The sequence below is a fragment of the Lycium barbarum genome, chromosome 8 (genome assembly GCF_019175385.1).
Source record: "Lycium barbarum isolate Lr01 chromosome 8, ASM1917538v2, whole genome shotgun sequence".
Taxonomy (NCBI): domain Eukaryota; kingdom Viridiplantae; phylum Streptophyta; class Magnoliopsida; order Solanales; family Solanaceae; genus Lycium; species Lycium barbarum.
This window is the reverse complement of record NC_083344.1, coordinates 111,053,769-111,077,815: the sequence shown is the minus strand read 5'-3', so window position 1 is coordinate 111,077,815 and position 24,047 is coordinate 111,053,769. Positions and strand designations below refer to the sequence as shown.

The following is a 24,047-nucleotide window of genomic DNA, read 5'->3' as shown; positions in this document are numbered from 1 at the left end:
TAACAAGAACTTACTTGATTAAAAATAATGTCGATGAATAAATAATCAAAACAAGAGTATCAATCTCAATTGTCACAAAGAAATTTCCATAAACGATGTTCAAACAAAAGAAAGAATATTTACGTAGGAACCCTAGCCTCCAAACTTGAGTTTTATGCCAAAGATGTCTAAGAATTGTGGCTTATGAAATATTTATAGGTGTAGAAAAAAATTCATATAAAATAACTCAGTCCAAAACTAAATAGGAAGAAGTAAATATCCAAAAACTGCACCGTGCATTGCACCAATTACGTATCAAATTTGACGCGTCGACCAGTGCCTTTTGTTTTGCTTCTCAGTTTGCTTCCAATTGATCCTCTGGTCAGTGGTCACATTAATAGCCATAATCATTGGCAATAATGACCAAAAATTAAGCCACTATTCCTTGTCTCCCTTCTTTCTTTCTTTCTTTCTTTTCTTTTTCTTTCCTTTTTAATTCAATTTTGCTCGAAATGTCTTCATCTTCACACCGCTTTATTCCTTTTACCTCTTCAACTCTTTTTTCTCATTTTTCACTAGTTTTCCACAAATAGGCTCTCGGGACCTCGTAATACCTGAAACACAATAAAAATCACGTAAAATCACATAGACTTGCTTAAAAACAAGTAAAACTTATAGCCGAAAAGCATCGATTGTGGTGTGAAATCACGCCACATCAAATACCAAGAACTATCAATACATACATTAGCATGGTTAAAGACATAATTGCCCTTCAAGTACTTTAAAGCTAAAGAATGTGGAAAACGTATCTATAAATAAATATTTTTTTAGAAATTATGCAATGCATGTTACGTTATTTTTAAAATACACCACACTAGACAGTCAATAAGAAATACTTTCAACATAACTAATCCCTGAATTACTAATCCTACCAAATATATGTTAGACCCTGTATTTTATACGTCGAGTTATTCGCGAAGAAATTGACGTGAGATAGAAATCTCGGATTTTTAATTTCTAAACTAGAACTAATCGGTTATAAATTTTTACTTAGTATAAGAATGTTGATGGAAATTAGGAACTACTTAATTGTGGTGTTAAGTATAAATTAGTGGTAACAATGAGTCAATATGACCATTAACATGCCATGTCCAAAAGATGACTCAAAGTCATCTAAAATAAGGCTATTATGGAAGACATACAAATATGCATTTAATGTTGATTCATCCACTACACTTTCATTATATTGTGGACAATTAAATTGGAAGAAATATACATGTATATTCGGCCAAAGAGCTGAAATTTGGAGGAGGAAAAGGTTAGTCATGCAATTGAATATTGAAGCATGCATTACTTTATTAAAGTATACATTATTTTAGGAAGACATAACATGGTGGAGGGATCATTTCACATTAAATATGGATCATTCATCTTGGAATGATTACAATGGACAAAGGGTGGTGTGTGAATCATTCACCACACATGAGATTGTCTTGTCAACAATTGAAAAGAAAGAAGAAAGGAAACAAAGATGAAAATTCAGCCAACACACTTAACCGAAAGTTGAAGAGAAAAATTAGAAAATGTTAAGTGTAAAGTTAATGGAATGAATCATGCCATAAGTGGAGCATGTGACCAACTTGTAGGCATCAAAGTTGAACCAAATAATGACCAAGAAATCAGCCATCACAATTCATTTCAACTACACAACACAAAGAAAGAAAACCTAAACCTAGAGAGAGAGAGCATTCGGCCAAGGGGCTGATTTTTGAGCTCTTTGAGTCTTGATCCAAAAATTATTTTCCAAGGTGTTTCAACCCTTTAGAAGGTCCCTAGAATGTGAAGATAGTTTTTGGAGCAATAAGAACCATTTTCATCTCAAGTCACAAACTTTAGCCAAGTAGAGAAGTCAAGTTGTCAAGGTAAGATCTAACTTTCTTTTGCTTGTATTAAGGGTGATGTAGATGAGTAAATATAAGTTGTATACATGAAATGATGTGTGATGATGTTGGAACATGATAGTAACCATGAGGTTATATGTGTTGATGTTGAAGTATGGTTGTAACTTGAAGAACATGAATCACATGCATAAAATCATGAATGTTGGTGTTGGAATGTTGTTGTGACCGAGGGGAATGTTTTGGTGGAATTAATGAACTAATTTTCTTTAATAAATATGGATGTTACTATCATAGATCTCATGGTAAAAAGAATTGGAAGGTTAAATGTGAAGTTGTGTTAGTATGAAAATAAAGTGAATCTATGATTTTATGTGAAGTGATGTTGAAGCATGTAGAAATCGTGTGTGGACTGTTTTGTGAGAAAGTTAGTGAACTGTTTTTACTTGATATTTTGATTGTTCTTATCATGAAATTTATGATGGAAATGAAGGTTTTTAATGATTGGAGTTGAAACTAAAGTCGTTTGAGAATTGTTGTAAAGATTATAGAAATGACGATATAGCGTAGTTGCGTATGAATTGATGTTGTACTTGTCGTGTGGATATCTGGTCATAACTTACTGAAATTATATGAAAAGAAGACATGAAATGATGTGTAAAAATCGTATGTGGTTGGCTTAGTATGTTCGTAAACGTTTGCAAGAATTCCGAACATTGTTATGTTGTCGGTTAGGGACTGTTTTGGATGTGTTGTTGGTTAGGGACTGTTTTGGACTTGTTGTTTTCATTAAGTTGGAAAAACTAATTATAGTTAAGAGTATACATCATGTTGTCATAGTGGTTGGACTGTTATAGAATCGCTTCGACGAAATAATATGACTATAGACTAACAAGAATAAATTGGATGTGTCATAATCGCATGTACACTATTATCTAGTATTGTAAGGTACGGGCTGTTTTGACACGTTGTTGTTATTGAACTTGGAAGATTAATGATAATTAAGATTATGCATTGTGTTGTATGTTGGGATGGGCTGTTATAAGTTGTTACATGCAAACGTTAAGGCTACGAACTATTAGAAGTAACTTGAGAATGTAGTAGCCGTATGTGAATCGTTATTGCATGTTGTGAATGTGGGTTGTTTGGGATATTGTGTGGGCTGTCCGGATTGGTATTGAACACATAATTATTGATGTTGGATTGGTTGTATGTGGTTGGTTTGGATACAAGAGAAAACGTCGTCTAAACATCTAGAAAGGAGTTACTAACGTTAGAATACGTTTTGAATCTCCCCGTAACTTAAACGTAGTTGTTGGCATCTTAATATAGGTTGAAGTATTATTGGGCAGCGTATACATATTGTGTGACAAATAAGCGCTAAAGGTATGTGAAGCTAACCCTTCTTTCTTTTTGGCATGATCGTTGTGAAATGAATATACGATATATATACGATTCCAAAGGAAACTCCTATTCCTAGAGCCACTAGGATGGCTATTGATTTTTGATTCCCATAACTTATGTTTTGATTCATCTATATTAATGTGTACATATGATTTCAAAGATTCATTTTGATATAATCCACAGGGACATCCGAAAGGTATATGAGATGACTATTATTTGAAATTGCGAACGATGGTTCGTGTTGACTATTCTATTGAGTCTTTAAAAATGTTTTGAATTGCATATAATTTCTCACTACTCTGCTCATGCATATCTCAATATATCTTTCACCGAGTCCCGGGCCGGGTATGTTATCGTGCACACTTTCACTGTATTGTTCGCCGAGTCCCTTATTAAAGGGCCGGGTACAATATATATATATATATATATATATATATATATATATATATATATATATATATGTATGTATGTATGTATATTCTGAAGTTATGCTGTGTTACGGAGATATGCTGTGTTACACAGATATATATTATATTCTGAAGTTATGCTGTGTTATGGCGCCAGAGACGGGGTGGCGACCATGTTCACCGAGTCCCATAATGGGGCCGGATATGATATATGATATTGACATGCATGATTTATGTTTCGAAAGCAAGTACTTGGTATTCTGGTTATTGTACTCATTTTCTGTACTTCTTATTTCAATTATGATCCCGTTTTCTGTATTTCATGCTTTACATGCTCGGTACATATTCCGTACTGACCCCCTTTCTTCGGGGGGCTGCGTTTCATGCCCGCAGGTGCAGATACTCGCTTTGGTGATCCGATAGCTTAAGATTCCCCATCTGCTATTTTGGAGAGCTCCGTTGTTCCGGAGTCCATATTTTGGTACAAATCCTTCTCGGATATATATATATAATATGCATATGTTGACTAAGGGTACGACGGGGCCCTGTCCCGTCATATGTTACGTTACTGTTGATACTCTTAGAGGTCTGTGGACATATGTGTGGGTTGTGTATGGGTTCTGTTCAGCTGTGTCTATACGATGTGCTGTGGTATGATGTTCGTATATGATGGCGGCCTTGTCGGCTTGCATATGATATTATTATATCATGGCAGCCTTGTCGGCTTGCATATATATGAATATTTATGTGACAGTTCTGAGACCATGGTTTGGTCGTTATAAGATCCATATTGAGTTTGATGTGAAATGAACATATAGCTAAAGAGTATGTATACGGGTGTCCATGTCGGGCACCAGTCACGACTTACGGGGTTGGGTCGTGACAATATAATACCTTAGCCTCCTCCTTACTCTATCATCACTTCCTTTTCATATGTAAATATCACTACAAAGCCACTTTCATTTTGAAAGATCCAACCTTTTCCCTACAAAACGTATTGCCAATTATTTCTCAACTACTTCTTCAACTTCATACCTTTTTCTCAAGAGCCAATTGGGGAACCTACACCAATTTAAAGGAAAAAACTTACCCGCACCGGGTGTATACACCCAACTCAGTTAAGTTAACCATAGATAATAAACTAAGGCTTAAAATCCTATTTTTTAATAAAGTAAAAATTTAAAACAAGTAGCAAAATTAACAACGTCACATCAGTTAAGCTAGGGTTGCCGTCATTGAATCAATTTTCTTTGCTCATTCCTCTTCTAGCATTCTGCCTATTCCAAAGCTTTGCAACATTCTTGGAGCGGGTGGGGATTTCAAATTAAGCTTATTAGGAATAAGGAAATTGGCTTCAAATAGGTGATTCCTTATTAACTTCATACGTAAGTTTATATGCATGTAGAAAGAAGCTATTATCTATATCTGTTATATTTTAATGCATTATCAAGCATTCTTCTTAATAATCTGAATCAGTTTCAACTATTTGATCATCAAATATTATATACAAATTTAAACCAAACAAGCTAATGTCTCTTTCTGCTACTGCTTCCTTTTATTTTCAATTAGTATTAGGTTAGTCTTTTATATTTTATTTCATGAACTTGAGGGAATTTTGATTATTGTTGCATGTATGTTTCTCCTTTTCTATGATTATACATGTTATAAATATTTTTCTCCTTGTTTGAAATATTAGAATGTCAACTTTTGAGAAGGCAAATAATGCTGAGAGTGACGAAGAATTATTAGAAGATATTAGAGCGGAAGATGAGAATGAGGAAAAAAATCAAGAGGAAGTTTCAGAAGATGTCATAATTGAATTAGAAGGGAAAATGAAAAATCAAATTGTTAAAGACGAGAAAGAGGCTTATATTTTATATTGTGAATATGCACATTCCAAAGGTTTTAGTGTACGGAAGGATAAGCAATATTATTTTCAAGGTAGCGAAGTGGTTAGAGAAAAACGTTTCGTATGCTATAGGCATGGGGAAAAAGATGAAAGGCTAAGAAAATCCAGTAAGGTGTCTTGCAATCATATTGACACGCGATCAAAATGTCCTGCAATGATAATCTTTAAGCGTCGAATTCCTAGTAGTCCTTTCACGGTGGATAGATTTATTAAAGAGCATAACCATGAGATGGCTTCACCGAAAAAGAGACATTTGCTAAAATCAGCTCGTTCTATAACTAAAGCCAAAAAGCTAGTTATTGAAAATATGGTTAATGCTGGTATAAAGCCAACTGCAACCTATTCTTACCTGGCAGAAGAAGCTGGAGGGGCTGATGTTTTAGGCTATTCAAAGAAAGATTGTTTTAATTTTATAAACCAGTTGATGAAATATAAGGTGGAAGCTGGGGATGCTCAAAGTGTTGTTAATGAATTTAATAATAGACAAGCGAGTGAAAGTCTCTTTTATTGGGATGTTCAGCTTGATTCTGAAGGGCGTATGGCTAACTTTTTCTGGAGAGATGGTCGATCTAGAATTGACTATGAGATTTTTGGTGATGTCGTTTCTTTTGATACCACATATCGGACAAACAAGTATCGTATGATTTGTGCACCATTTATTGGAATAAATCATCACTGGCAGAATATAATTTTTGGTTGTGCTTTTTTATCTGATGAGTCGGCAGAATCTTTCAAATGGTTATTCTCTACATTTTTAAAGTCAATGGGAGGCATTGCCCCGCAAACTATTATAACTGATCAAGCTCAAGGATTGGCAATTGCTATTAGGGAAGTGATGTCTGGAACTAGACATAGACTGTGTCAATGGCACATATCCCAGAATGCCCATCTCATTTGGGCTCACTTAATAATGATAAAGGTTTTTCTAAACTTTTCAACAAGTGTATGTCAGAATGTGATTCTATTACTGAGTTTGAAGAAACCTGGGAGATGATGCTTACAATGTATAATATAGAAGAACATAAATGGTTGAAGAATCTTTACAATATTCGACACATGTGGTCCACAGCTTTTAATAATGATGTCTTTAGTGCTGGATTGAAAGCCTCATCTCGAAGTGAAAGTACTAATCATGTATTAAACGGGCTTGGTGACTTGAGCACTTATTTGCACATATTTGTCACTAACTATGAGAAAAATGCAGTAAATAAGTGGCGGCTGAGTGAAGAACATGAAGACTTCAACTGTAAACAAGGTAGACCTACTCTTGCTGTAAAAGGTAGTCCAATTTTAGCTCAGGTTTCTATCGTCTACACTCACAAGATTTATAACATGTTTGAGAAAGAGTTTCTCAAAGGAGCTGGGGCTTGTTATATTGAGGCACAAGTATATTGTGATGGTCAAGTGTCCAAATATGAAGTAAGAATGCATAATTCAACCAAGAATTGGTTTGTGGAGTTGGATTCCACAACTTTACATGTGACATGCACTTGCAAGAAGTTTGAATCTGTGGGTATTTTATGTGCACATTGTCTACTAGTTTTCACTTCTAATAAGGTTAGAGAAATCCCGGCGAAATATATTTTGAAGAGATGGACCAAAGATGTGAGGAAAAGAATAAAAGATTTGCCAAGCAAGAGCTGTTCTAGTAATGGAAATTCGGAATCATCTGAGATTGTTTACACTAATAGTGTGATGAAGACTTGTTACAATCTTGTTTATCTTAGCAAATCTAATACAGAGTGTCGAGAAATTTTTCAAAGACATCTAGAAAATGCTTCAGATGAATTGGATGACTATCTAGGAAAATTGGACAACACTACTGTTCATTTTTCAGCAAAAAATGGTAAGAAAAATATAGAAGACAAGGTATTGGATCCTCTGTATGTAAGAGCACCAGGCGTTCGCAAAGAGCGTATTCAAAATCATTGGGAGAAATCCAAAAAGAAAAAAACTACTCAACCGACTCATGCGAGAACTAGTAAGTATTATGTAGGTCTTCATTTAATAATATACTTTTGTAATAATCTAATTAGTTTTGTTTGATTATAGTGAAATCTCAAAAAGTTGATGCACCGCCAATAAAAAGTTTGTTTGAGAACAATGTATACACTCCTCGTCAAGCAACATCGCCTATATCAGAAGTCAATTTACAAGTTAGTTTTCTTTTATTTCTTTTCATATAAATTTCTTATCTTAAACCATTGTTCTACATTATTAATTTGTCTTGGATTTGTCTTTTTTTAAGGATACTGCTTTTGACCTGGATTTGGATGACTCAAATGTCTCATTTTTAACCTTGTTACAAGGTGTTGAGAATACTACACAGGTACTGTCACAACGTTAGGGGTAATATAATTATGATTAATATATTTGAATATTTTTTAATTCGAATTATTTCTTATTTGTGTAGCAATCATCTGCAAGTACATGGAAATCAGGACGAAACTACAATTGAAGTGTCATATCTTCACGGAGAATGATGTGATACTATGATTTTGAGGCATTTGGGCAGGAGAAGCTAGTCCTTTAATTTTTAGATAGTAGTATACTTACACACATTTGTAAAAGAACCTTAATTTCTTTTGTTGGATGGTAAAATTTTTTTAGAAAACTTTTGATTGGTTCGTTGGTTAAAGCAGCCAATAACATAATCAAAGTTGTATTCTTGATATCTTTTTATTGCTTGTTGAATTTGTGATGAAGATGTACCTTAAGCTTTTTATTTGAAAAAATTCTCGACTAAAATAAATTATCCTTTTCATTACCGAAATCTTCTTTGTTATTGCAGATTTCTGATTATTATATTTAGGTAGAGTATTTGTCATCTATCATATCCATACTCTTAACTAAGCTATTTTGTGAGGAAACTAGTTGACACGCCTTGATTAGTTTTCGAAATCTGTATGTGCAGTGTAGCTATGGTTTTCTTGGTGGTTCATGGTTCTAATATTTGCTGAACAATATTTAGATATTGTTTTGTATAAGTGTTTTGTAGCCAAGGAAAGATGTTGCAACTTGGCATCTCCTCAATAGGAACACAAAGAGCCTTTAGGCTTTCTGGAATAAGAATCATGTATGAAGAACAACAATATTTGTTTATATATTGTGGGTGTACCATTGAAAATACATATAGTTATGACCTTTGAGATGTAGTTAATTGTTGGCACAAAAGTGTTTGATAAGTAAAAAAAAAAAAGTGCAGTCAATTACTTATTGTTAAGAAGATAAAAGAAATAGTGTGAGCATATTTTTATATTATTAATTAAGTTTATGTGCAAAAATTTGGTTAACTAGGGTTAAGTACTAATATTTATAGTTAAATAATGTGACAAGTGTCATTTATTTATTAGTTGGGTGTATACACCCGGTGCGGGTAAGTTTTTTCCCCAATTTAAAAATATAATTTTGAACCAACTTTATCATCCATAAGTGGGCATATCCTATTAGTTAATTGTTATTTGCCCTACTGACAGTTACGGAACAAGGCCTACAGCGTTGCGTCGAAAGTAAGTATATGAATAATAAGTAAGTGAAAGATAATAGCGAAATAGAAATAAAATGTAGAAATTTTATTTATATCATATGAGGTTGTTGGGGTAAATGCAATGCACAAAGTTAGATAGCTAAAAGCCAACACTAGAGATCGTTTCAGGGAGAATGCATGGGGTACAAATTATCTCATTTAAAGGGAGGTCTTCAAGAAATAAGTATAGTTCTTTTGCAAAGAAGAAAATATAAGAAAAATAAAGTGTATAGTTGACTTGGTTGGAATTGAGTGCCCTGAAGCTTTTCCTTGATCTTTTAGTTATAGTCGTTTGGGTGCTTGAGGTCCAAAGCTGACTTGTAATTCTTCGGTTAGCCTTCTGAACTGATTTAATCATTAGGGATGATATCTTCTCTCGGATCCTCGCAGAGGCTGTTAAGGGAGTTGGTTAAACATGCAGTCTATCCCTTAAGACTCAGTCAAAAGTGTTTAGACAGGTTCATGCGTTGTTCGTTGGGCAGATGCTTAGTCTGCGGGACTTATATGCGGATTGTGTCTTGCGTCTCATCTAGTTGGGGATCCAGGACCATGATACAATTGAGGGGCAGGTGAACTTGTACGTCGTCCTTTAGTGCTTGGTCGTTTTGTAGGGGCCATTTCCTGAGTCTAATCCGAGGATCATAGTTTCGGGGAACGCTTTCGGGCACGTGCAATTGACCACTATAGTTAGTTCTCCCACTTGTTAAGGCTAAACTAGCTTTGTCTTGAAAAGTGGAAGTCATCAAATCAAAAGGTGTTGCAGGTTTTAAATTTTGGGGACACGTGTATATAGCGCCTCAGAAAAATGTTGAGTTAGATTTAATACTTAAAGTTTGTTAATAAGATTGGAAATATTATTCTGCGTGTTGAAAGAGACTACATATTAGTACAATATCACTTGGCATGATAATAAGTGTATGAGGTGTATTTGAAGTGATATATCGGCTAAGCAGAGCCCTTGAGGCAAGCCAGCACTACAAAAAATTGGACATATTACGATGGTTATATTGCCGCGGACAACATAAAACAGTGGTGTTTCAAATTCCATACTAAATGTTTCGGGTACCGGCAGTTTATTGATATTACGACGGTTGCAAACTACCGCTATATTTCGATTTAATTTTCTGTAAAATATTTCCCTCACCTTTGTCATGACCCTACTAAACAATACATACAATTGCATGTAGCTAGGTTCGAAGTCGAGTCTAAGAAGAATAAAGAAGTAACTAACTTTCAAATTGAGTGGCTGGGATTCATTCTTAATTAATTAGGAAGGGTCGGGATTGAGCCACGTGACGGAGGTTCTTATATAACACAGAGAAAGAGAGAGAAAGGTAATGGTTATCTGGTATCTTCACTTCTTCCTCATTGTCACACCCCATTTTAACCGGGTTGATTTTAGGAGTATGACGTATTGGTGATTCCTATTTATTTGTTTTAAGGAGTCGCCACCTAATTAATTTAACGGTGAATTAGGACACCTAAATGTTAACTAAGGCAAAGTTAAAACTAAACCTCTGTTAATAGTCTGCTTAACCAATGTGATTCTAGGTAAGGGCTCTATATTATCCTAAAGGGAAAGGGTTAGGCATCCTTTAGAATCCGTTAACTTACGGTTATCCGACCAAACTTAGGTTAATTAATTAAGGTTAAATAAGATGCTTAAATTTTAAGACAATGGCTTATAAACGTTGTCAAAGTTTTAGAAAAAAATATAATAATACTATTTAAAATAATACTTATAAATATTGCTAAGGCTTGAACAAAATGTGCTATTTAAACTAAGACTTATAGAAAAATATAATAAATTTTGCATATGAGTGAAAGAAAATGCGGGTTTATGCAATGTTTGATAAATATTTGAAATAACTCCGAAGGTGGGGTATTAATTTTAACAAACTAAAAAATATGTTGAATAGCTATATAAAATAGATAAACGGCTAATGCAAAAATAACTTTATGAACAAACCTTCCTTAATTAATTTAGGCACTTTGCGAAAATGAAGACTTCGAAAACATTGAGCACTAATTTTCTTTCAAAATATGCATTAAAAGGCTTCTATGGTTGTATAGAATAATGTCCATTAAAAATATAGTAAGAACATTTCGTGAGAAAAAAAAGACATTTTTATTATCTCAAGCCACCATCCGTTTTTCATTTTTTATAGGTATACTAAATCATTTCGTGAACTGAACTAAAAAAAAAAGAAAGATTTCCAGAACTAACGTCCTAAGTTAACCCCCCACTAAATTAATTATTCTAAAGTAGCTAAATAATAGTCTACAAACATAATTAAATAAAAACATAGGATATGCTAAAACGCAGCAGCCTTTCTCAATCATTTATAGCCAAATTCTGTGGACCCGGAACACGGAATGGAGCAATGAGATCGTTTGATCTCGCCGCGGAATCGAGTCTCATTTGAGACTCCTCGCAACCCCAGATGTCATGCAAAAGAAAAGAAAAAAGGAAAGAATTAGAACAATGATATAATTTATAGTGTGGAAGAAAGAGAAACTTAAAGAAATAAGGAAACAAACCCGAACCAGTAGGCCTAAAATTAAATGGCAATTTCAATTTTCAGGACAGGACAAGCTACATGTTCTACGATTATAACATGTTGCATATTATGAGCCTATAAACTGCGCAACAATGGCAAGGAGCATCGAAAAAATAATTACAAAATATGTATGTTAAAGCATAGAATCTGCGTGACAATGGCAGTGAGCTTCATCTAAAACTAACTACAAAATAGGCTAAGGTACAGACTGCATAGCAGTAGCAATAACAGGGATTTGCAAATTATGAATGATTCGTGAATCATTTAATACTACACATGAGCATACAACCACAACGAGCAGGGCAGGATTCTAAATCCCTTTGACAGATAGTTACTCAAAACCAAGATGAAATAAAAATGTATTCGCATGTGATGGAACCAGCAGGTTGTATGTTTCAAGAAACTTTAATCATATATGACTAGATGTTCATACGGGGTTACAGTTTCCTGACTTAAACATGGCAAGTATTTAACACACAAGACCGAAACAGCCAATGTCGGAAACATAGGCAAGTTCACGAAGGAAAGCACCAGCAAACTCTCCGCAGATAAGAGCAAAAATGTGTTCATGTTAACCTAAAATGACGTTGTTAGCATGATCAGGATGAAATGAGCAGCTTTGCACAGTTCAAGATAGGACAATATCGACTAAGGCATACAGGCAGATGCATGGTCACCAAGTTCATACTTGTTTGTTAATACTTAAGGGGGTCCTAAGTAGTTCAGTATCTAGTTTTAAACTCAACAAGACAAGCAGTAGGATTTAAGTGAGCTAAAGCATATTTCACTTATTCAGAGCTTCAACACTTATTTTAATCTCAATGGAATCACCAACGCAGTATTAAAGGAGCAGGACTGATTTTAAAGAAAATTTCAATATTTATAAAGCCACAAATATTCATTTGATGTCTGATTGGTCCATTTGATGTGAATGAAATATGGTATCGAAAACTATCTTATTCCTACTTCTTCAAATCAAGAAACACACAACAAAATGAAGATATGTAATTCCATCCTTCCTCAGGTAAAACCAACATTCTAGATGAAGTCAATAACCATAGAAGAAAGCATGCTGAACCATCCAGAGAGCAGTCAAGAGGAAGACCGGAAAATCCCCATAATTCGAACAGAAAGCTGTTTTCATAAATGTTATACACTAACTGGTTGAATATGTAAGGCAATCAAGCATCGAAATTGAATCATTTCAGGTTTTAAACAAAAGTTAAGAAAAAGCACATAATGAACCGAAGATACAATTAAAGTTACAACAGGCATGTAATGGCTAGAAATTTTCTACATCTTTCACCAACTTATGACTTATCAATAAATCATGGACTAAATCACATTAGAGTTGCCTCACATGCTAACAACTTGACTAGATTTGGATTACAACAATGGCGACAGGAGACAGACCAATGCTTAACTTAAGCTATCATACAGTTAGTCAAAGTAGCAAACTGCCTAAACCAAATTGAAATGATTGAACCTATAAGCAATCAGCAATGTCCAATCGGTCTCATACTTAAATCATTCGTCCAATTGTCCGAACATGAAACCACAACAAGTTCTAGAAAATAGGATGAAGCATGAATAAACTATAACAGGCATACTAGAAGTATAAGACAAATTAAACACTAATCAGAAACATTCGACACGTCTTAAACTGAACTAAAATAGAACAGAGGTAAACTAACAACAAACAAACAACCAGATGAAACAACAAACTACGTCATATAAGCATTTGAGCGCATCCTAACGACAATTGAACTAAACAGCTGATTAAGTACAGAAAACAGACTCGCACCAGAACTGGAAGATAAACAAAAGTTACTGACCTTGGCCTAAAGCAAACATCATTCTAAGAAATAGCAAGCCAACCATATATATAATTTATATTAGCATGAAATTATTTAACTATGCCAATGGATGAATGTACTGGTATCAATATTCAGCTGGACCGGCTCATGGTTTACTGCACTAAAGAGGAATCATACTAATATGGAGGATAGCTAACAGTAAAGGAGTTTCATATAGGCGCCAATGACTCAAGCTACTACTAATCAAACTATTTTGTAAGTTAAAGTGACCAGTAAACATGATTTAAATTTATTGAGTGAGGATACATGACTAAGATGAATTAAACATGAACACTATTCAAATAGGATACTAGACAGCATCCAAACTTACATAAGAGCCAATAACATACTTAAGGACTAATCACAACGACAAAACTAACACCAAACTCAAAACTGGACTATGTTAAAATAATAACGCAGTAGCAGCTAAGCAAACGACATTACACTAAACTGAACGGAAACAGACTTGTTATGTTAAGACTGCATAACAACACTGAACTAACCATTAATTTTAACCATCGATCACAAATATTAGCAAACACATAACAAACAGAAAATAAAATTAGTACCCGAACAAAACTAAAACGAGCTCCTCTAAAACATCAAACAGAGTAGACATATATGTAGACCTGACTGTAAGCAAAATGGCTTAAGGAGAAGAAGTTACCTTCTTCGGGTGCAGCGAAGCGAGGCTTCGAATCTTCGATCTACACTCAAACACTACAAATTCAAGGTTGCGAGACTCGGATTCACAACAACCACAGAACAGACGAAAGAAAGAAAAAAAAATCGTTTGAGTATTTTTATCCGATATTTTGACTATCACAACGGACTGTAAATTTGATATTTTGGAAAGCTTTTTTAGGGTTTTCGACTTTAATCTCAAAGGGGTTTCTGCGGCTAAAACAACTTGTAATCAGCGTTCTCCTCTCCAAAAAAAAATCCCCGATTAGACGATTTCCACCGCCACTATTTATATGATTTTGTTGAAATAGAAGAAAAAATACGCGTGGGGAACAGGAAGTAGTGGGGGTGGCAGTGGTATGGGCGTGAGGGGGATGGCAGGTGAGTGAGGCGACAGACGCGTAGGGTGTCAGAGGTATGGGTGTGACAGGGTGAAGTGGGACGGAGATGGAAGAGGGAGAAAGGGAAAGAGAGAGAAAGGGAGGGGGTGCGCGGCGGAGGAGAAGAGTGAAATGAAGGGAAACCGTTTTAGGGTTTCCCTTATTTTGAACGAAAATGGGCTGGACCCGGTCCTTTTGTGGACTGGGTCGATTTTTGGACCGGGTATTAAAAGAATGGGCTAGCGAATTAAAACACGGACTGGTCTAAAAAATTGGGATCAAAATATGGGCTGGTCAAGAAATATTTATGAGTTGATTGGGCTTTGATTTGGGATCCGATAAATCAAAAATACGGACTGAGTGCACGAAATAGTTTGGCTTCTAAATTTAAATAATAGGCCTGTTTAAATAACTTGTGTTAAAATATTGCTCAATATGAAATATGCAATCATTAATGCTCAGATAAAAAATGGCGTTGTAATAGCCGTGTAATAATATTTCGAAAATCCACAGTAAAATAAATACTATTATTTAATTATGCAAAGATAAATGCGATGCGTGTGCATAAGCTGGTAAAATGTCGAAATGATAAAAAATTGTGAATTATAATAATAGTAATAAATAATAATAATAATAATAATAATAATAATAATAATAATAATAATAATAATAATAATAATAATAATGATAATGATGGCTAGTAACTGTAATAGAATAATGAAACGCCGGTATTGATAAGAGGCTAGTAATTATAGTAAAATATAATATATATATTTTTTTTATTTTCCAAAAATATTAGAAGCGTAAATAGGTATTTCGGAGGAGAGGCGGGACAAAATTGGGTGTCAACAACTTATCCCTCTTTGCCCGGTAATGATGAACAGAGTTGTCGGGCAAAGACGTTGACTCAATAGCCTATTTTGTCCCGGCTAAAGGAAAATTGAGAGGATTATGACCGAACTCCGGCCTCTGAGTTGCCTACATATCTCGGGTTGCACGAGAATCAGGTCGAGTGTAGTTCTGGGACAATTACGACACCTGAATGACTAATGAGCCCCGATTGGCGCGAATCTTGCAAAATATTGTCCCAGTGTTGAATTATGATGACACTGGGTATTATGATAAAACTTGAGAATTCTGAAAATTGAATTGCTGGAATGCAAAAGAATACTTGTGATTAGAGACGAGTGTTCGAGGTAGATCTTTGACCCGTGTCGGGAAGTCTGATTATCCTTCCCGACAAATTGCCCCAGTTCGCTGCCGAAGAAATAGTTCCACGATTTGATGTGTGATGCCAACTTCAATATTGTTCAAAGCCACTAGCTAAAAACAATTGTTAGCAATAAAAATTATATGTGTAAATAAGACAAGGCTGGGGAAGTTTCACTTGCAACCCCTGTTTCGAAAGTTGAATCCACATTCGGAGGTGGGTGCCTGAACTGAAATATAAGATACCCGCATTCGGAAGTGGGTGCCTGAACTGAAATATAAAATACCCGCATTCGGAGGTGGGTGCCTGAACTGAAATATAAGATACCCGCATTCGGAGGTGGGTGCCTGAACTAAAATATAAAACACCCGCATTCGGAGGTGGGTGCCTGAACTGAAATATAAAATACCCGCATTCGGAGGTGGGTGCCTGAACTGAAATATAAGATACCCGCATTCGGAGGTGGGCGCCTGAGCTGAAATATAAAATACCCGCATTCGGAGGTGGGCGCCTGAACTGAAATATAAAATACCCGCATTCGGAGGTGGGTGCCTGAACTGAAATATAAAATACCCGCATTCGGAGGTGGGTGCCTGAATTGAAATTTGGATCCCCATCCACTTCTACAATACAAAAAATGTGAATCCACATCCACTTCCATGTCCGTATTATACGGTGTAATGAATAAATCCACTTCCGATAATAGGTGACCATGTCCGTATCCACCTTGAAGAAAGATAACTCCACGATTATGTGCCCTTGATCCATCGAGAAATGCCACGAGCTAAAACAACTGTTAGTGATAAGAATATGTAAATAGCTGGGTTTGAAAGAATTATGCTCACAGCCATTGGTTGAGAAGATAAATTCATGTCCGTTGTTGCGACCAAAATTTCATGAAGAATGGAACAACATCCATCGTTTAGCGCAAGCTAAATTTACATCCACATTGAAGAATATTTGCCTTTTGCAGAAGGCTAACTCTTTGTTCACGTCCATAACTAAAATTTGAAAAAGAGTCAAATATGCGCCACATCTATGTTAATTGAAACCTGTCTCATCAAAGAAAAGTTGTGAGTTTAAAGAAAATTGGTTGACTTGTGCTTGTTGGGGAACTTGGCCCTTGAATTGATTTTGCCTCAGTCGCGTCTATCGTTTCTTCGATGCTGTATTCCCTATTTGCCTTACCGGGGAGTTTCAGTTATAAAAGTGTATTTTGCAAAATAAGAGTAACGAGATCTGGATGACTTCGAAGGGAAATCCTCAGTGACTCTAATAGATAAAATGATTGTGAAGACTCGATTTTGAATTTACCCACATTTTAGAAATATATGGGTGGACTTTTATTTAAAATCGTTAAACATTTAAGATCACTTTTGTGCTACTTCTAAAAATTTGTCCCAGTTTCAGTCCTGGAGGCACTTGGTTCTAAACAATTGAAAAGTGAGAAAGTTGTAATGAAATTTTTTGAAAGTGATTTGACCGATTTCAAAAATTTGTCCCAGTTTCACGATACTAAGACACATGAATTTAAACGGTGGGAAGACCAAAATCTTGTATAAAAATCCTTATATGTTTTATAGGAACCAAAATGTTTGGACAAACCGAAGATATTAAAATTTTTAAAATAGATGGGCCGAACCCGCCTCGGGTTGCCTACGTATCCCCAAAGGAATCAGGCCAGACGTAGTTCGTGATCAAAATAAGAACTTTTGAGTTTTTTTGTTTTTAATAAAAAAGGGGGGCCGAACCCGATATGGGTTGCCTACGTATCCAAAAATGGAAATCAGGCAACACGTAGTTCCACCCACAAAACAAAGACATTGAAATATTTTGAAAGGAGTGGCCGAACCCGATGTGGGCTGCCTACGTATCCAACAGGAAGTCAGGCCAAACGTAGTTCGTTACAAAACAAAATGACAAAGTCTTAAATCAAAAAAGCCGTAACAAAACATAGAGGCAACATGACAAAAGGAACTAAATGTTCTAGCTGATGCCTCCGGCCTATTACAAAAGGAAATTTAACTTAAATTACTGAAACTCCCGGTGGACCGGGGCTAAGATAAAATCCAATTCTTCAACTCAGGTCCTGGCTCAGCAGCCTTCAAGGTCAGTATTTCAGCAAAGTCTTTGATTACCACAGCATGATCATCTTCATCTTCCACGAACAAGTTCTTGATGCCCTCCACAATATCATCATAGGCAATTTCAACAATCAGATCTGATGTTTTGAAGCTGGAAGGTTTTGAGAAAGTTTGATCAATGGTAGGAATGGGTTTTGGCAATGGAATCTCCTTTCCTTTATTCTTTCGTGCTTTCTTCACTTCTTCCTCAGTTGGCTCATATCCCAAACCAAATGTAAACTGTTGCGTAGGGAGAACGACTGGCTCAACCCGCCCATTTAATGTCTTCCCTAGCCCAAATCCCGGTTGATACCCATTTTTCAGCATTTCTTTTGCAACCATGATTGCGGCGCATGACCTTTTAAATTCTTGAGTTTGACACACTTCACCCACTTTAGTGACATTCACAACCTCCCAATCATGGTAAGTTGCTCCATCGAACCCTCCTGTTGCCTCGATGAATGGGATGGACTGCTCTCGATAGATAGACGTGTCCCCTTCTCCATGTATACATATTTGCTATTGATCCCATTCGAATTTGACAGTTTGGTGCAAAGTAGAAGGTACAGCTCCAGCCAGATGGATCCACGGTCTTCCTAACAGCATATTGTATGTCGTGGAAATATCAAGTACTTGAAAATCCATAATGAACTCAACAGGCCCAATCAACACTTTCAACTCTATTTCTCCAATAGGACGCCTTTGAGCCCTATCAAATGCTCGAATATTCACATCACTTGTCTTGAGCTCACTAACATTATATCCGATCTTCTTCAGACTTGTTAATGGACAGATGTTAAGTCTAGAACCCCCATCAATCAACACTTTAGCCACAAACATGTTACGACACTTGACAGTTATATAGAGCGCTTTGTTATGCATGCATCCTTCTGGCGGGAGTTCTTCATTATCGAAGCTGATTCGATGGCTGTCAAGTACGCGCTCAATCATCCCGGCTAACGCCTCACTAGTTGTTTCGCTTGGAACATATGCTTCATTCAAAATCTTCAAGAGTGCATTTCTGTGCACATCCGAACTCAAAAGCAAAGAGAGAATAGGAATTTGGGCATTGGTCTTTTTCAACTGATCCACAACTGAGTACTCACTAGCCTTAATCTTCCTCAAAAATTCTTCTGCTTCTGCTTCTGTCACGACCCTTTTGGGAGGTACATTGGTTTCCTTAGCTTGCCCCAATCTAGCTAGCTCTTCTGGAGTATAGCATCTTCCAGACCTTATCATTCCTGATGTCTTAATCTCCATCACAGCTTGTTGATAATTCCACGGTACGGCTTTGGTATCGAGCACTGGTAACTGATTTGGTGCTTGAACTACTTCCACAGGCGTCGACGAAGCTCCTAATATCTCGATAGGTACGCAACCCCTTATCACTACAGCCGGAGAAGCAACGACTACAAGACCATGATCTTCCACGCTATCCACAGGCACTATGAATTCGGCTGGATCGTCATCATTTTCATCTATTCCAATCATATTTATCGTGGCCCCATCATGGGTCGGGAGTCGATTGTTAACCACATTTGGTGCCGGTTGTTTGACCATGATCTATTTTGCTTCAATAAGATCTTCAACCTTATGTTTCAGTGCGATACAACGATCAGTGGAATGACCTTTTATCCCCGAATGATATGCACATGTTTTAGTGGGATCGAAACTTCTAGGTAGTGGATCCGGAATTCTACCTTCCACAGGATATACTAAGCCTGAAGCTTGCAGTCTTTCAAAAACAACGCTCAGTGGCTCTCCCAATAGTGTAAAATTGCGAAACGGTTTATTTGGGCGAGATGCGGATGCATTGTTTGGATGATGAGATTGTAATGGTGGAGCTGGATATGTTGGTGGTCGTGGAGCTCGATATGCTGGTTGTGTGTTGCAAACAGGGTAGGATATTTGTGGTGATTGAGGTTGGTAGGATGACAAAGCTTGGTTGTATGGATGTGGAGAGTATTGGAAATATTGTGAGTGGTGAGCGTTAGACTGATATCGCGGGGGTTGTTGATGGTGGTATGATGTGTTTCCCAAAGCCATTACCGATGCCGCTTCTTTTTCTTTTTTCTTTCCATTTCCGAGAGCACCAGTTTGTATAGCCCTACTAGTAGACTGTAAAGCTGCTAGACTTGTTATTCTCCCTGTCTTAATGCCATCTTCGATCATGTCTCCAGCTTTGATCACTTCTGCAAAAGTTTTTCCGCCCATTGTCACCAAACGTTCATAGTACTCTGGTTCTAGTGCCTGAATAAAGAAAGTAACCATTTCTGTCTCCTCCATGGGTGGGTGTACTCTAGATGCTTCTTCCCTCCACCATATAGCATATTCTCGGAATGATTCGATTGACTTCTTCTTTAATTTTGTAATCGAGATTCTGTCAGGAGCGATCTCGACATGAAATTTATAATGATCCACAAAAGCATTTGCCAAGTCATCCCAAGTACGCCATTTGGTTGTATCTTGCTTAGAATACCACTCCAAGGCTTTTCCACTCAAACTCTGATTGAATAGCTTGACTCTTATCCCTTCGTTCTTCCCCACACCAATCAACTTTTCCCAATAGACATTCAAATTGAAGAAAGGGTTTCCCGACCCATCAAACTTCTCAAAATTTGGAATCTTATAACCTGGTGGCAATTCTACCTCAGGAAATGCACATAACTCTTCATATCTCACGCTTTGGGTACTACCAAGTCCACGCAAACTTCTCATGGCATCTTCCAAACTTTTAAGCTTTCTATTTATCATTTCATCATTAACTGACCGTGCCTCATTTTCAACTTCGACATAATGATCAACATCTGTGCGACATTGTCCTTGAATTTGTGTCATGGGTGGAGCTGTGGTATAAGTATACACTGGCGGAACTTGATGTGTATTGGTAACATCATGTGCCGGCGGTATGAATTGAGCTTTTGAAGAGGTGGCTGTAAATAAAAGGGGAGCATTTTGAGTGAGGGGTTCGGAACGAACCGACTGAGAAGTGGTAAAATAATTTGTTTGGTTAAATTCGTCTAAATTTGGGAATGGAGGTGGCATAGGCAAAGTCTGACGAACCCCATGAGATGGAGTCATATGTGGTGGCGTTTGAGAAAATGACCGGTTGTGAAGTACCATGTGACTTAATTCAGCAACTCGTCGCTCTAGACGAGCAATGATCTCCAAATGTGTTTCTAGTTCAATAGAAGATGTGGGATCACTCGTGATCGGTAAACTAAGAGATGGCTCAGATGAAGTGGTTGCATTGATCAAACTTTGCTCCATTTTAGAACGAGTCTTTTTAGTTAACCAGGTGATTAGTGATGAGTCAGAGTCTGATTTCTTGGCTCTAGACCGTGTGAAATATGGATGCTCCGCCAGTTCCCCTTTAGCACAAGTCAACCTTCTTGTTTTAAAAATAAGTTTGAAAGAAAAAAGATAAAATAAGAAAGAAAAAGAAAAACGAGTCAGTATACGGTAAGGACATGTTATTGCACATAAACACATTATTGCACATAATACATCGCGTTCTATAATGCAAGGGACCTTTTTATGCCAGAGGTAGGCCTAACGAACATTTAAAGGACAAACATGTTTTTTATGTATCATTCCATAACGCTTCCTAAAACTAATTTACAAGAATAATAAAAATTTATTACATGTCAATTAATAATACAATTCAAAGTTAATCTAAGATATCTAATACTTCATCTCCACTGATTTCCTTTAGTTGTCTTCAACCCTCCGGTATTAATTGAATTCTCCACGACAACCTACAACAAAATGTCAGTTTTTCCTGAAATATTTATCTATAGAGTCCTTGGTCCACATATTCCACATATTTGTCCTTCAAATAATGCACATAGATAATGAATATTGTCACTTAGAGTCATAGACTCATTTGGACATTTGGTAAGGTTGACTAATGAACTTAATACACCAAGGGTATTAAGCCTCCTAGGTTTAAAATGATGCATGTCCTTACAAGGTTTTGGTTTTCGCTCTACCTAGGTAGACTAAGAGTTATTTTCCTATGACACAAGGCTCCCCCAAGCGGACAACTTGGGAGTGAAAAGTCCGTGGCCGTCGACTGCACCGCCGATCGACTAAATCCACTAGACTAATCCAACTAAAAGGGTAATTTAGTAGTGCACGGGCGCAAACTGCGAAGCCGCTTTAAGTGTGTGAATATGTGTGAGTTTTCCAGGAGTGAAGGCATAAAATACAAACACCCAAAAGCATCTAAGGGAAAAGCAATAATGAAGGCAAAAGAAAACAAACAAGATATTCAACAAATTAACTATTAACCTAAGTCTGTTATGGTTAAAGCCTAAAGTCCCCAGCAGAGTCGCCAAGCTGTCACACCCCATTTTAACCGGGTTGATTTTAGGAGTATGACGTATTGGTGATTCCTATTTATTTGTTTTAAGGAGTCGCCACCTAATTAATTTAACGGTGAATTAGGACACCTAAATGTTAACTAAGGCAAAGTTAAAACTAAACCTCTGTTAATAGTCTGCTTAACCAATGTGATTCTAGGTAAGGGCTCTATATTATCCTAAAGGGAAGGGGTTAGGCATCCTTTAGAATCCGTTAACTTACGGTTATCCGACCAAACTTAGGTTAATTAATTAAGGTTAAATAAGATGCTTAAATTTCAAGACAATGGCTTATAAACGTTGTCAAAGTTTTAGAAAAAAATATAATAATACTATTTAAAATAATACTTATAAATATTGCTAAGGCTTGAACAAAATGTGCTATTTAAACTAAGACTTATAGAAAAATATAATAAATTTTGCATATGAGTGAAAGAAAATGCGGGTTTATGCAATGTTTGATAAATATTTGAAATAACTCCGAAGGTGGGGTATTAATTTTAACAAACTAAAAAATATGTTGAATAGCTATATAAAATAGATAAACGGCTAATGCAAAAATAACTTTATGAACAAACCTTCCTTAATTAATTTAGGCACTTTGCGAAAATGAAGACTTCGAAAACATTGAGCACTAATTTTCTTTCAAAATATGCATTAAAAGGCTTCTATGGCTGTATAGAATAATGTCCATTAAAAATATAGTAAGAACATTTCGTGAGAAAAAAAAGACATTTTTATTATCTCAAGCCACCATCCGTTTTTCATTTTTTATAGGTATACTAAATCATTTCGTGAACTGAACTAAAAAAAAAGAAAGATTTCCAGAACTAACGTCCTAAGTTAACCCCCTACTAAATTAATTATTCTAAAGTAGCTAAATAATAGTCTACAAACATAATTAAATAAACACATAGGATATGCTAAAACGCAGCAGCCTTTCTCAATCATTTATAGCCGAATTCTGTGGACCCGGAACACGGAATGGAGCAATGAGATCGTTTGATCTCGCCGCGGAATCGAGTCTCATTTGAGACTCCTCGCAACCCCAGATGTCATGCAAAAGAAAAGAAAAAAGGAAAGAATTAGAAAAATGATATAATTTATAGTGTGGAAGAAAGAGAAACTTAAAGAAATAAGGAAACAAACCCGAACCAGTAGGCCTAAAAATAAATGGCAATTTCAATTTTCAGGACAGGACAAGCTACATGTTCTACGATTATAACATGTTGCATATTATGAGCCTATAAACTGCGCAAAAATGGCAAGGAGCATCGAAAAAATAATTACAAAATATGTATGTTAAAGCATAGAATCTGCGTGACAATGGCAGTGAGCTTCATCTAAAACTAACTACAAAATAGGCTAAGGTACAGACTGCATAGCAGTAGCAATAACAGGGATTTGCAAATTATGAATGATTCGTGAATCATTTAATACTACACATGAACATACAACCACAACGAGCAGGGCAGGATTCTAAATCCCTTTGACAGATAGTTACTCAAAACCAAGATGAAATAAAAATGTATTCGCATGTGATGGAACCAGCAGGTTGTATGTTTTAAGAAACTTTAATCATATATGACTAGATGTTCATACGGGGTTACAGTTTCCTGACTTAAACATGGCAAGTATTTAACACACAAGACCGAAACAGCCAATGTCGGAAACATAGGCAAGTTCACGAAGGAAAGCACCAGCAAACTCTCCGCAGATAAGAGCAAAAATGTGTTCATGTTAACC

The 24,047-nt window shown here is 36.1% G+C and overlaps 2 protein-coding genes across 2 annotated transcripts; both read left to right on the top strand.

Moving 5' to 3' along the window:
- The first annotated feature begins 5,385 nt into the window (after positions 1-5,385).
- On the top strand, positions 5,386-6,591 carry LOC132608124 (protein FAR1-RELATED SEQUENCE 5-like). Its single transcript, XM_060322199.1, has one exon. It carries the CDS (start codon positions 5,386-5,388, stop codon positions 6,589-6,591), a length of 1,206 nt encoding a protein of 401 aa, XP_060178182.1.
- An 8-nt stretch (positions 6,592-6,599) lies between these two features.
- On the top strand, positions 6,600-8,055 carry LOC132608123 (protein FAR1-RELATED SEQUENCE 9-like). Its single transcript, XM_060322198.1, has 4 exons — positions 6,600-7,578; positions 7,650-7,753; positions 7,846-7,926; positions 8,011-8,055. The coding sequence occupies exons 1-4, from the start codon at positions 6,600-6,602 to the stop codon at positions 8,053-8,055; spliced, it is 1,209 nt and encodes a 402-aa protein (XP_060178181.1).
- Positions 8,056-24,047: the final 15,992 nt, after the last annotated feature.

Excerpts from the sequence above, each read along its gene's own strand:
- LOC132608124 (XM_060322199.1), top strand. The coding sequence starts at position 5,386 with ATGTCAACTTTTGAGAAGGCAAATAATGCTGAGAGTGACGAAGAATTA.
- LOC132608123 (XM_060322198.1), top strand. The coding sequence starts at position 6,600 with ATGTATAATATAGAAGAACATAAATGGTTGAAGAATCTTTACAATATT. Across the intron at positions 7,754-7,845 it reads TATCAGAAGTCAATTTACAA|GATACTGCTTTTGACCTGGA; the intron begins GTTAGTTTTCTT and ends TCTTTTTTTAAG. Across the intron at positions 7,927-8,010 it reads GTGTTGAGAATACTACACAG|CAATCATCTGCAAGTACATG; the intron begins GTACTGTCACAA and ends TTATTTGTGTAG.